At 41.4% G+C, this 13,798-nt stretch overlaps 3 protein-coding genes across 5 annotated transcripts; 2 read left to right on the top strand and 1 right to left on the bottom strand.

Moving 5' to 3' along the window:
- The first annotated feature begins 1,643 nt into the window (after positions 1–1,643).
- LOC129762135 (neutral ceramidase-like) lies at positions 1,644–13,495 on the top strand. 3 transcript variants are annotated; one of them, XM_055760126.1, is made up of 4 exons: positions 1,644–1,864; positions 2,623–2,845; positions 2,905–3,765; positions 12,312–13,495. In XM_055760126.1, exons 2-4 carry the CDS (start codon positions 2,693–2,695, stop codon positions 13,416–13,418), a joined length of 2,121 nt encoding a protein of 706 aa, XP_055616101.1. In that variant the 5' UTR covers positions 1,644–1,864; positions 2,623–2,692; the 3' UTR covers positions 13,419–13,495. The 3 variants fall into 3 exon arrangements, with proteins under 3 accessions (XP_055616101.1, XP_055616100.1, XP_055616102.1); XM_055760125.1 differs by lacking the exon at positions 1,644–1,864 and adding an exon at positions 1,964–2,398; XM_055760127.1 differs by lacking the exon at positions 1,644–1,864 and adding an exon at positions 1,968–2,398 and having other exon boundaries at positions 2,623–2,824.
- On the top strand, positions 8,593–10,027 carry LOC129762139 (uncharacterized). The gene is made up of 3 exons (XM_055760131.1): positions 8,593–8,763; positions 8,817–9,000; positions 9,067–10,027. Coding segments are annotated over exons 1-3 (774 nt in total). The 5' UTR covers positions 8,593–8,761; the 3' UTR covers positions 9,655–10,027.
- LOC129762138 (putative nuclease HARBI1) lies at positions 10,078–11,870 on the bottom strand. Its single transcript, XM_055760130.1, has 4 exons — positions 11,513–11,870; positions 11,016–11,448; positions 10,808–10,952; positions 10,078–10,746 (listed from the first exon to the last, which is right to left on the bottom strand). The coding sequence occupies exons 1-4, from the start codon at positions 11,623–11,625 to the stop codon at positions 10,487–10,489; spliced, it is 951 nt and encodes a 316-aa protein (XP_055616105.1). The 5' UTR covers positions 11,626–11,870; the 3' UTR covers positions 10,078–10,486.
- Positions 13,496–13,798: the final 303 nt, after the last annotated feature.

Here is a 13,798-nt window from a genome sequence, read left to right as displayed (position 1 = left end):
CACAGAAATTCAGTGAGCACAAGATGTGACGACATATCCTTCAATGCAATAATGAATAACCGAGCAAAAGCGTTGTGTTCGTACCCGCTTTTGTAATCAGTGTTAGGAAAACACTTTTCGGAGTGCAAAAAAAAAGCGTGTGCAGAACCACCCCCGGCTTGCATGAATCAACAACTTCAACTTCTACTTTATATACTATAGAGGCTTTAAACTTGCAAGTTCATTCGTTTCTAGTGTCTGTACGATTTTCCCTAAGTTTAGGAGACCATGTTAGGGAAACATATTCTAGTTTGCACAAAGGCAAGCAAGTATAAAAGTACTCGAAATTTGCATTTATTTGCAGAGCCGATTTTCCCAGACACCTCGGTTCTGAAGTCTGTGTTGGGGAAACACATTTGCAATGCCGATCTCTGCAACGCTCCTTGGTTTTGATGTCTGTGTTAGAGAACATACTTTGGTGAGAACAAAAGTCCCCACACTTTCATGTATTTGCAATGTCGATTTCCCCAAGGCTGATTGGTTTTGATGGCTGTGTTAGGGAAACTGTAGATCGGGCTAATCAAAATGAGGCAGTTAGGGCGTTTAGATAACGCTTAACATTTTACAGTTATTCAATTGTTTATCTAATGAAACATAATATTTCATTAATTGCGATAGAAGCGTAGAAATATTCCCTATCAATTGATGGAAACATCTTTCCGATCCAGTAAGATATGTTCGAGTTATAAGCATCCGGAATCTTTCATTTTTTCCTGCATGTTCCGTGTTTACGTTTTCATTTTGCCCCCCATATACTCCGGTTAGACGTAGTCCCACGTCAAAAAATCGAAACATTGGGCCCTTTGAGACACCCCTAAATCATGTCCGAGCTGTTCTTGGTCGGTTCTTTAATTCGACATTATTTTTTTTCCATACCTTCATTGCCTCTCAGGCTCTCAGTTCCAAAAGGTCGATTTTCGGCCATACATTTTTTTTCGAGATATCACCAGATCTCGAGAGTTTCATGCATTTTTAGGTCATTTGGCATCGACATTTTTTTTCGATTTTCCAATCTTTCTTTACTCCCCTTAGGAAGATTTTCGAGGATCAAAAAATCAAAACTTTAAGCGCTTTGAGGCACCCCTAAATCATGTCCGATTGAGCTGAAACTTTGCAAACGTCATTTTTTTTTGGCCAATGAACAAAATGTACATGGTCGGTTTTTGAAATTTATTTCAAATTTTTTTTTTACCATTTTCGCTGCCACCCTAGTGAGGATCTATGCATACCCCGTAACTATAAAAGTTCGATGATAGGAAATAGTTTGGTCATTCACGTCAGATACTTTTCGTATCTATCGTCAGTAGTTTTCGTATTCGCAGCTCATTTTTAGTCCTTTATTGCGTTATCCGCGATTTTCTTTATTCGCGGTGATCTTGCCAGACTATTCCGCGGAAAATCGGGGTTCTACTGTATTTGTTTCGTTATTATACAAATTGTGTATGGATACATTCAATGTATGAAACACACATGCTCATACGCGCATTCGCGTTACGCGTTGATTGGATACTTCACTAGCACTCCCTAGGTGGCAGCAGAGGTCCCGTCGAGGGCGGGATTTATCACGCCGGAAGGGAGAACAGTGAATCAAAACAGAACTGAAAGAAATGCGTGATGCTGATAGCATGACCGCCGTCCCGCATTGGAAAACTAACAACTTCAGGAGTGAGGCGCAATTGTGATAAGTGTAAAAAGTGTAAACAAAGAGCACTGGTGACCTATTCTGTGCCATCGACTCACATCAGATGGAGGTCACTTATGTAACACGGGTTGCTGCAGCTTTCTTCCTATCGTTGCTGGCCATGACGATATCCACAAGGTAAAGGTAGGTAAAAATCGTAGCCTTTCAATGTCAGTGTTATTTCCGCATTCGAAGCTCCCAATAATCCTGTAGCCATGATTCACGTTTGCTCAGAAAAGCGCTGCACACAATTTCACCCAAGCATGATTCGCGCGATCAAAGAACAGCGTCTAGAAGCGCACCGCTTACACAAAGAATCCACATCCGCTGGAGAACTAGCACAGCTTACAGGCGCACCCACACGCGTACACGCCTACGCGAGAACGCCTGGGGACGCACAGAGCGACTTCGAGAAAAAGGAATCAACCCCGCAGTTCAGCTGAGCGTTTCGATGACTCCGGACGACAAGTGCTTTTGCGCGAAAAGAAGCAGTGTTGAAAGAAAAAAGGGGTTTGTGTTTGTTGTGTGGGGTTTTGGGTGTCCCATTCGCTTGTTGATTGCAATCACCATCGTGTGATATTCGATATAAATCGTTAGTGAGAAGCTTCATCGGAGAAAGCACAACCGTTTTGTTTTGATTGGTGTTGGGGAGTGCAAATTACACATCGGACAGCATAAGTAAGTTTATGCAATTGAGTGATTTGCAAATTATTGCAAACATTTATCACATGGAGTGCAATCATTCATATATCGGACGAAATGCTTCGATTTTATCTAATCTGCAGCTTTGGTCGAATAATTTATTCCATCGGGATCGATTCGCCTTATCGGGCTAATTCGTTTTTGTTTTCTTTTAAAACCTAAAACTCTGCTCTCGTTCTCATTACCCGTTTCTGTGGCAGGCTACAGGAATCACGCTTGAATGATCGAAAGTGTTTACGGGTCGGGTCAACGCGCTGCTGACGGATCCAGATGACGCAGTTCGAGAAACTACGCCTGTTTCTAGCGGGTTTCCTTGTTTGCTCGACAAATCTAGCGGTAAATGCGTACCGAATCGGCGTGGGGCGAGCGGACTGCACCGGTCCACCTGTTGAGATAGGCTTCGTAAGTGTGCTTGCACTAGAAGTGATGTGTTTATTTATGCACGAAGCGTTTCAGCGTTAACAGAAGCACGTTGTTTTTAGATGGGCTACGCGGAATTCTCTCAGCGAGGTCACGGCATCCACTTGCGGCAGTACTCCAGGGCTTTTATCTTCGAGGATGACCTCGGCGAAAGGATCGTTTTCGTTAGTGCCGATGCGGGAATGATGGGTCATGCCGTGAAGCGTGACGTGGTGGATTTGCTGCAACGGAAATATGGAGACATGTATCGATTTGAGAATGTGGTGCTCAGTGGGACCCACAGCCACAGTGTGCCTTCGGGATTTCTGATGTCGTTCCTGTACGACATCGCATCGTTGGGTTTCGTACCGCAGAATTTTAACGCCCTGGTGGAAGGAATCACACTGAGTATTGTGAGAGCTCACGAAAGTGTGCGAGATGGGAGCGTATATGTGGACGAAACAGTGGTAAAGGATGCCAACATCAATCGGAGCCCTCGCGCCTACGAGAATAATCCAAAAGAGGAACGGGCGAACTACGTGGACAACACCGACAAGAAGTTGGTCCAACTAAAGCTAGTTGACACCAGCGGACGAATCATAGGAGCGATCAACTGGTTTGCTGTTCATCCCACGTCGATGAACAAAACGAACCGCTATCTATCCAGTGACAATGTTGGGTACGCCTCGTTACTGCTGGAGCAGGAAATGAATCCGGGCAGTCTGCCGGGACAAGGAGAGTTTGTGGGAGCCTTGGCCGCATCCAATTTGGGGGACGTTTCCCCCAATGTAATGGGACCGAGGTGCGAGAAAACCGGACTGCCATGTGATTCGCTTACATCATCCTGTCCGGATGGCACTGGAGCGTGCATTGCCTATGGTCCTGGACAGGACATGTTCGAGAGCACAAAAATTATTGCAAAAAGGATCTACACTGCCGCATCGGTAAGTTGATAGTTAAAATGTTTTAATGTTAAAATGTCTGCCATACACACGAACCACAAATTTCTGCACTACTCGAGAATTAATCAAGCAAATGAAACCAAATTAGGCATATGGCGATTTTAGGGTGCACTAAATGTTTCTATGGCGGTTAGATACTCCTCCCCTCTCTCTTAGGGGGTGAGGGGGGGGTGGTCTGCCATACAAATGAAACATAAATTTCTACATTACTAGAAAATTAATCAAGTAAATGAAACGAAATTTGGCATTTGAAGGTTTCAGGGTGCAATAAATGAAAGGTGGTTAGATACTCATCCCTCCTCTCTTAGGGGGGGGGGGGGGGGCTGGGGGGTCTACCAAATATGGAAAAGTTCATTCGCTCATTTCTCCACACCTGATTATAAATCACTTATGTATCTGCTTGGAATAATCATGGCGAAAAGAATGCAGCAAACAATCGTGAGATTGCGCGATGAATCATTTTTCACTCCCCAACCATCTTCATTCGGGACTGATAGAAAACATAACAAAACAAAGAGTGGAAAACACCATTCAATGAATCAATATTCCTTCGGAAGGATCGCACGAAACAAAATAACAAGTGAGTCAAAATAGATTGAATCTGCGTGTATATATTATTTTATTTTCCCTTGTACTCTTTTCCATGTCAGCATTCAAGTGCACATGAATCCACCGCTCACCAATAACTTGCGTTAATATGATCTTTTGCGTTGGTTTAGATTGTTTCATACTAGAAACAAGAAAATGTCATTGCAATAGTGCACAGGAAACAACTCGATTTCAACTATCTATCTATATTTTACTGCCGCGATTGAGGCTCAATGATTGCTATTTGAGTGAAAAACGAATGATTTAACAGAGACATTCGCTGGCTCAAGCAAAAGTTTCTAGTTTGATTCTATCACCATCATTCCGAGAGGCAAATGAGGGAATGCAAAAACTTCTGAGAATAGAAGAGCGGAATCGAGACAGTATTTTTACGTTCTAAACGAGAATAAACTTTGCGAAGAGTATAGGTGAATGTTTTCTGTCTCAAAAAAAGTGAGGTATAAACGGAGAATAGAAGGGTGAGTTTTATCTGTGAATGAGTGTTGTTGAACGAATTTCGATGCGATTTTGCCCATACCTGGGGGCTGCCATACAAATGAAACACAAATTTCTGCATTACTCGAGAATGAATCAAGCAAATGAAATTAAATAGAGCTGGTGGAGGTTTTATGGTGTAATAAATGATTCTATGGTGGTTAGATACTCCTCCCCCTCTCTTAGGGGGGGCTGCCATACAAATGAAACACAAATTTCTGCATTACTCGAGATTTAATCAAGCAAATGAAACTAAATTGAGCTGGTGGAGGTTTTATTTTTTTTAAATCGATATAGTGGTTCTCAGATTTTCGTCAAAAGTGGTAGTTTTGTTCTTTATCGCAAAACATTAGACCCGTATTTTTTTTATTTTTTTCTTAGGGTGACCATTTCCATTTAAAGGTGGTCCGAAAAATCAACTTTTTCCTCTTTTTCCAAAAATGACTTTTTTCAAAAAAACTTTTGAACTACTAGACCGATTCAGATGATCGACATATCAAATGAAAGCCTACCAGCTAGATTTTTTTGAAAAAAAAACACATTTGCCAATTATTGGATTATAATCACATACATCCAGCACGAAAACTGAAAACATGTTAACTTTGAAAAATCATAACTTAAAAACGAAAAATAACACCTCTCTGGTATTCGGATATATTATGGGAAAAAACTCAGTTTTCAGGAAAAAATATAAAAAAATATGGCGCCCTTGGTTCCGAAACGATGTAAGCTATAGAAAACAAATATAATCAATAATTACGAAAACAAAATCCATTTTTATTCAGAGTGTAATATTTTTTTCAAACAAGACTAGCTCATTGGCTTTAATTTGATATGTGGATCATCTGAATCGGTCCAGTAGATCAAAGGTTATGATTTTTCATAGTGGAAAGATGGGGAAAAAATGATTTTTCGGACCATCGATTAACTTTGAAAAACCATAACTCAAAAACGAAAAAAAAACGCCTTCCTGGTTTCGACATATGTAATGTGAAAAATCCTTAGCTTTCTAGAAAAAATATGAAAAAAATATAGCGCCTTTGGTCCCGAGACTATGAAAACAATAAAAAACGAATACAATCAAGAATAACGAGAGCAGAATTCATATTTTCTGCAGGTATAATATTTTTTCAAAAAATACCAGGTGATTGTCTTTAATTTGATATGGCGATCATCTGAAACTGTTTAGTAGTTCAAGAGTTACGAGTTTTTGAAAAAAGTCATTTTTGGCAAAAAAGTGAAGAAATGGTTTTTGACGTAGGACTACGTCTAACCGGAAGATATAGGGGGTGAAATGGAAATCTAGGCACTGAACAAGTAGGAAAAAATGCAAGATTTGGAACGCTCATAATTCGAGCATTTCTCAATAGATCGCAAAGGTTTTTGCATCAATTGATAGGAAATATATCTACGCATCTATCATAACGAATAACATTTCATTTTTCTTGAGATAAATAATTGAATAATTGTGAAATATCAAGCATTGTCAAAATGCACTATGTGCCCATTTTTTATTGGTCCATTTTGTGCTCCTCAAATCGTACCGACCAAAACGGGCAACCAGAGCAGCAGCGAAATAGAATGAAGCACGATTGGAAAGGAAAAAGAAAAAAATGAACGAAACATTGGTCGCAGTCTCACACATGCGTAATTCTCGAGCCAGCCAGTCAGCTTAAAAATCCCCGCTCCGCTGCCGTAACGATCATTCTCATTCAAACCGTACACCACATCGGTTCGCATCACAACACATCAACAAACCAACCCAAGCAGCCATGTCTGGACATGGTAAAGGAGGAAAAGTGAAGGGAAAGGCAAAATCCCGCTCGAACCGTGTTGATCTGGAGATCCCCGCAAGGGTAGCTAGGCCGAGCGCGTTAGTACCAGTGCAGCAGTCCACCTAGCCGGCGTTATATAGTTTCGGCCGCCGAAGTGATCGAGTTAGCTGGCAAAGCTGCTCGCGACGATAAGAAAACCCGCATTCGGAACAGAACACATTCGGTTCGGTGGACATCAAGACAACAGGCAGTTGCAGCGAGTGGCGAGTGGCAAACGCAATCGCAAAACGGCATCAGGTAGCAGAAGAAAAAAGTTTGTTCTTTATACAAACTGCTTTGATGGCAAATCCAGAACAAGGCGGCATCGAGGGCGTTCGAAATGGTTTTTTTCAAAACCACGAGTACTAAGTTTTGTAAATTGGAACCATTCCATAAAACAAGGCGCTTTTCAGGGCCATTAAACCTTCCAAAAAAGAGTTTAGGAAATACATTTCAATGCTTTCTAAAACAATATCCAAAATAATAATAAAACACAAATTGATTTTTTCATAATTTGTTTGCCAGGATATGATGAATATGTGAATTTGGCAGTTGTTCTGAGCTTATTGATTTTCACCAATTCCTCAATTGCTTCTAGATTGAAAGTACAGTAATTTACACTCATCTCGACATTTAGCTAATTGGACGGACCTGTAATGCGACATATTTAGTTGGACATTTTTGTAAACATAGAGTTCGGGGTCCAAATTATGACCCCACATTGAAAGTCGACACTGTACCACTGTCATCGCAAATGTTCAATTACAGGTTAAAATTACCTCCAATCCAATACTGAGTGGTGGTAATGCGACATGCCATTGAATATAATTTACTCTAAAATATGTCACAAGCTGGATGGGAAGAAATTTTCCAACTGTGAAAGCTGTGGCGAGTGGCAAATGCAATCGCTAAACAGAAAGGTTTAGCCGAACAAGATGGGGATATCGGGTGATAACAAAACAATAAACTCTTTAGATTGAAGATAATTTTGTGATCCTGAAAAGGACCCGTTTTAGCCTGCATGTGAATCCAACGAGCGAACAAATCGTAATGAATGTATTTTTTTGCCATCGCTCCCTTTTAACGCTCATTCGTTCGTCTCGTTGGACTCGCCCCTCTGGCTGAGTCTGCCGATTTGTCTCTATCCTGTGAGTGTGTACCGCTAGAGTATAAAACACGCGGACCCCAAAAAAAATATCTTATTTTCTTTCAAACCGTAAACCCGTGTGGTTGTACGGCATCGGCATCGTGGACGTAACAAAGGAGGACAAGTTAAGGGAAAGGTAAAGTCTCACTCGAACCGTGCAGGTCTCCAGTTTCCTGTTGGTCGCATTCACTGATTGCTCCGCAAGGGTAACTAGGCCGAATGGATTGGTGCTGGAGCACCAGTATACCTAACAGCGATTATAGAGTTTCGGCCGTCGGAGTGCTCGAGTTGGCTTGCAAAGCTGCTCACGACAATCAGAAAACCCGCATAAAGAACAGAGCAGCTTCGGTTCGGCGCTCATCAAGGCAACAATTAGTTTCAGTGAGTGGCAAAGGGTTTCTCCGACACGTCGCATTAAATGTAATTTACTGAACAACATGTCACAAGCTGCATGGGAAGAAATTTTCCAACTGTGAAAGCTGTGGCGAGTGGCAAACGCAATAGCTAAACAGGAAGGTTTAACCGAACAAGATGGGAATATCGAGTGATAACAAAAACACAACACCAAAGGTTCTTTTCAGAACCATCAACATATTCATAAAGAGTAAACAGTAAACTAATCCATTTTTCAGGTAGATAGGTAGGTATTCACGTAGAAGAAGAAAATAAAACAATATATTTAAAATATATATTTAACAAAAGCTGTCCCCTTTGTATAGGTGTCTATTCTGTATTTCAATCGATTCGAAATATTTCGAACGACTTGGTAAATTCCATTCCCTGTTTCGTTCGAGGTGTTTTCAAATTCGAATACCTTTCGTTCGGACTGTTTTGTTTTCGAACATCTTTCATTCGAATCAAACCAAACGTCAAACCCACTTTGTTTATGAAGGAGTGAATAATTTCCGCAGCGGATGAGCGGTGAACTGCAAAAATGTAAGCTAATTTTTAATCATTTTTTTCTTTAAATTAATTTTAACGTTCAACAGGGAAAAAAACAAAAACAAAACAACCACTAAAAATCAGTTCGAGCGGATTGTGCTGCTTCTGGAGCAAGAGCCGGACATAGCAAAGGGTTTCTCCCGAGGAAATTCCGGACCCTTCTGGGATGATCTGGCGGCAGAAGTCAATAGTTTGGGACCGCCTATTCGCGATGGAAGTGGATGGAAAAAGGTATATACTAAAACGAATCCGAAACATATGTTTATAGTCTTATTTTTGCCCTGGTTTTCTGTGTAGGTTTGGGCGGACTATAAGTCCGGATTAAAGCGAAAACTCGCTCACAACAAACGGGAGCAGAGGGCGACAGGTGGAGGACCCAATAAAATTATCAATTTGTCCGAGCTGGAGGAGCAGGCAGTTCTACTAACTGGGTTACTTGCGACCGTGGAAGGAATCCCGGGTACCTCATCTCATGGAACACAGTTGGGTTCGCCTTCGGGTGAACCTCAAGCTGCAGACCAGGAAAATTTTATATATTATGGTACTTCCGACGACGGTATCAATAATACCATTCACTTCCAGCCCTCTCAGCCGAAAAAATCCAGACCTTCTACCACGAGGCTATTAGAGCTGCAAGTCGAGCAACAAAACAAATTTCACACCAATGTGAAATCCCTGTTAAAAAACACAAACAAGAATTTGAGTGATCTGGTTCATTATCAGCGCCAATCAGCTCGAGCGATTCTTTCCGTGGATGCCACACTCAAAGAACATCTGAGTGAACAAAAACGACATAACCACGAGATGGAGAAGATCGCGCTGGAGAAATCAATAGTCAAGCGACAAATCCTTGAAACGCAGATTGCGTATATTTCAGAACATTAGAATAATGTTTCAAAATATCAGTGATCTGATTTTTTATCTTTATATTGTAACTCAAGTATAAAAAAATGAAAAGAGTTCTAATCGTATTTTTATATCTTTCCATGGAAGAAAAATCTTACTTAATTTTTTCTTTGAAGTTTGTTTGGAATAGCATCAAAATTATATAAACTTTTTTAAAATTCACGAATTTCGCCTATAGTTTATGGAACTTCCTTAACCCCTTCACGTACAACATTGAACTTCACTCGTTGTTTCTCGATGTGAAATAATTACATAGCTTCAGGCATATGATGAGGATACCGACAACTGAAGATTATCAAATTTCCGTTATTTAAAAAAAAAATTGAATGAGCTAAAAATATAAAATATAATTTGAATATTATAATTAAAATAAAAACGAATGAGTTAGTACGTAGTAATAACTCCTTCGTTTTTATTTTAAACACAACATGTATTTGCTCATCATAGGGCACCCATGTTAGATACCCACACTCAGCAGAGTAGCGGAACGACTCGAAGTGCTCGTTTTGGGCCGTGCTGTTGGAAATTAAATCGTACAGCAAGGGGTTAAAACAACGCAAAAAGTATTAATAATGGTTATTTGAATACTTGGCCTGCTTACGAGAAATCGATAATGACATGTTCTCAAAGTGTTGGCAGGAATAAGAGTAAATAATTCTGCCGAAACCATAGTTAAGTAAGGAAGACACTTCCTTTTCCGGTGGTTGTTATTTATTTGAGCATTTGCAAACAAGTTAGATGAAATTTAACAGTCATAAATATTAATTTAAACAAAAGTTTATTATGTAAACAGCTGCATAACATATTATAACTACTGAGAACGACCAAATTCTAAGCATATATTGTGAAGTGCACAGCATACATTTATAATTTGAGCGCATTTAGTAGGATTGTAGTGAAGTTGTCTCGCGCCAAGGATGCATCTAAACCGATTTTTTAGTAAACCAATTGTCCGCTCGACGATAGCACGACCCAAGGCATGCCTGCGATTAAAATCGCTCTCCAAACTCCCTTCCTCCGCTGCTCTGAATGGCGTTACTAACCAAGGTTCCGATGGATAACCAGCATCACCTGAAAATATTTTATCACACAGTACATACAAGTATACTAAAATATTGTAGTTGAACATTACCTAGAATCTTAGTATTAACTTCACCATTTTGGTGAAGCTGCTCAAAGTGAGTTCTTGCAGGGCTTACACGCCATATATGAGAGTCATGATTAGATCCCTGGAAGGTAGGATCAACGAAACGAATCCTTTGCTGATCGTCACAAACCTATGTTGATAAAAAAGAGTATTTGTTCATTGATTTGTTAATTCAAATACTAATAATACTTACAATCAGAACGTTGAGACTATAAAATCCCTTCCGATTAAAAAACAAATTTCGATTCAGCTTAGGTGGAATAATTTTTACGTGGGTTCCATCCAAACACATAATAACACCCGGAATTGATGTTTTCTGATAGAAGTGTAGTTTAGCACGCCGCTGTTCGTCTTCCGTCATATTTAGGGAAATCCATTTCTTACACAGTGTCCGCTCCAGAATGTTAAGCATTTCAGTCAGCACCTTGGAAAATGTGGGCTGTGCTATGGCAATGTGATAATCTTGCCCTGCTCCATGTTGATAATTTCCTTCAGCAAAGAATCGCAAACATGCTGCGAGTTTCACCTCCGTGGATAGACCACCTTTCCTTGTGGTAAGGCAGTTCTCAATTTCCTCTAAAACGTACCGAAAAGCTTCCTTACTTAGACGAAAACTTTTGATGAATCTGAATAAGGGCAAAATTAATCAATAAGAGAAACAAACATGGGATTTTTGAGACGGATACTTACGCTTCATCAGAAAGTTTCATGAAGTCGGTTGATTTTCGGTGGTTTCGCCGATGGTAGCAAGGCATTCCAATTTCTTCTTGCTCCGCCAAAATCGGTAACAAAACGGAATCCATTGAACGAGAAAATTTTCTCACAAATTTCTCTTAGGATCAAAAATTAACTGAAATTCAACTCGCACTCGCCGCTATTTAATACGGTGTTTCTTTTTGTTTATCGGTTTTTGACAGATCGATGCATATTCGAAATTTTCTAACACTTTCGTTCGAAACGAGCAAAACGATTGGAATAGGGAATGGTAAATTCGAAAACGATAGAAATATCACTTTCGAACGAAATAGAAATCCGTCGGAATACAGAATAGGCACCATAGTCCTACGTCACTCCGGTTATGTCCCCGACATTACCCACCCGTCTTTTTTTGGACCACCCTAAAATGGAAATGGTCACCCTAAGAAAAAAAAAATACGGGTCTCATAATGTGCGATAAAGAACAAAACTACCACTTTTGACGAAATTTTAGAACCACTACATCGGTTTGGCATGGAATGACTGTATAGATTTATCAGAATCTCGTCATTAACGCGTTTGGTTTAGTTTGATCGTTCAAAGTTGACTGAAAGTCCCTACATGAACGTAAACAACCTATTCCTATTTAGAAAGGTGAACTCAACTTGAATTGGATTAGTAAAGATAAAGGGTTCCAATCTCAACCCCATAAATTATTCCGATGAATCAATATCGCTCTCAAACCTTTTAAAATCCTGCACACCCTAAATAACAGCTAATTTTTTCTCCACAGAAACTGCTCAACTCCAACGAGGGCCGCCCCCTTCGCGGCCCGATAGCCTACGCACATCAGTTCATCGACATGAGTCAAGCCTTCGTGCCGTACTACAATCGTACAACCCACCGGACGGAGCTGGTACGTGGCTGCTCGCCCGCCATGGGATATAGCTTCGCAGCCGGCACAACCGATGGCCCGGGAGCGTTCGACTTTCGGCAGGCCATGCTGACGGACACCATGTTCTGGAACACGGCACGGGATTTCATTGCCGTGCCCACCGCCGAGGACAAGGAATGCCACGCGCCGAAACCCATCCTGCTGGCCACCGGACGCACAACGTTTTCCTACGAGACGCAGCCGAAAATTGTTCCAATCCAGATATTGTTGCTCGGAGAGTTTGCAATTGCGGCAGTCCCGGCGGAATTCACTACCATGTCGGGCCGGAGACTGCGGAAGGCCATCCAGGAAAGCTCGGTTGAGGCGGGAGGTAAGCGGGTGACCGTGGTAATAGCTGGTCTGTCCAATATGTACACCAGCTATGTGGCCACTCCAGAGGAGTACGCAATCCAGCGGTACGAAGGGGCTTCCACTCTGTATGGGCCACATACACTGACAATGTATTTGCATCACTTCCGCAAGCTGATGGAAGCGATCGTGGGAGGGGACTATGTGCTCAAGGGACCCGAACCACCGTTCGAGGATTATAAGCAGATTACCTTATCCACCGGTGTACTGTACGATGGACATCCCTATGGGACCCATTTCGGGGCAGTCTTGGTAGAACCGGAGGAAACATACGCCAAAGGGGACGTAGTTAGGGCTTCTTTTGTCGCGGGAAACCCACGGAATAATTTGATGCACGAGAAGACTTATTTTACAGTTGAGAAAAAAACTGATGAGGACGAGTGGCGGGTTGTGGCGACGGATGCAAACTGGGAAACCAAGTTCAGATGGATCCGAAAGTCGACACTGTTCGCTTACAGCGACGTCGAGTTCGAATGGGAAACCGGAGAGGACATCGACGAAGGAATCTACCGGATTCAGCATTTTGGTTATTGGAGGTCTATCCTTGGTGGAATATATTCGTACAATGGAACAACGAGGAATTTTAGTATTTTATAGAAGATAGTTTAGCGCCATTACGAATACTTTTGTATTGCATTGTGATAGAAATACAGGAACACAAGCTAGTCACATAGGACGAACAGAATGCTTTATTCAGTAGACACAAGATGACAGCACCTTAAGCGGCGGGATTGAGCGCGAGATCGTGAGCGCTTCCTCTTTCTCTCGGATCCATTGTCCGCTCCTTCTCTCTCGAGCAGTTTGTTTTTATCCGCGTTCCTTTTTAGTTTCGTTTTTCGCTTGCCTGCTCAAAAAGCCGGTTTTATGACAACAGAGACGGACGCTATCTTCACCTTTGCCGGACACCCACACGAAAGCACCACCAAATGGTCACGGAAAGAATGCAACCAGAACCTTGTCTATGCTGCCCGCGGCTG

The sequence above is a fragment of the Toxorhynchites rutilus genome, chromosome 1 (assembly GCF_029784135.1).
Source record: "Toxorhynchites rutilus septentrionalis strain SRP chromosome 1, ASM2978413v1, whole genome shotgun sequence".
Taxonomy (NCBI): domain Eukaryota; kingdom Metazoa; phylum Arthropoda; class Insecta; order Diptera; family Culicidae; genus Toxorhynchites; species Toxorhynchites rutilus.
The sequence above is the reverse complement of the archived record's forward strand: the minus strand, read 5'-3'. Positions and strand labels throughout refer to the sequence as shown.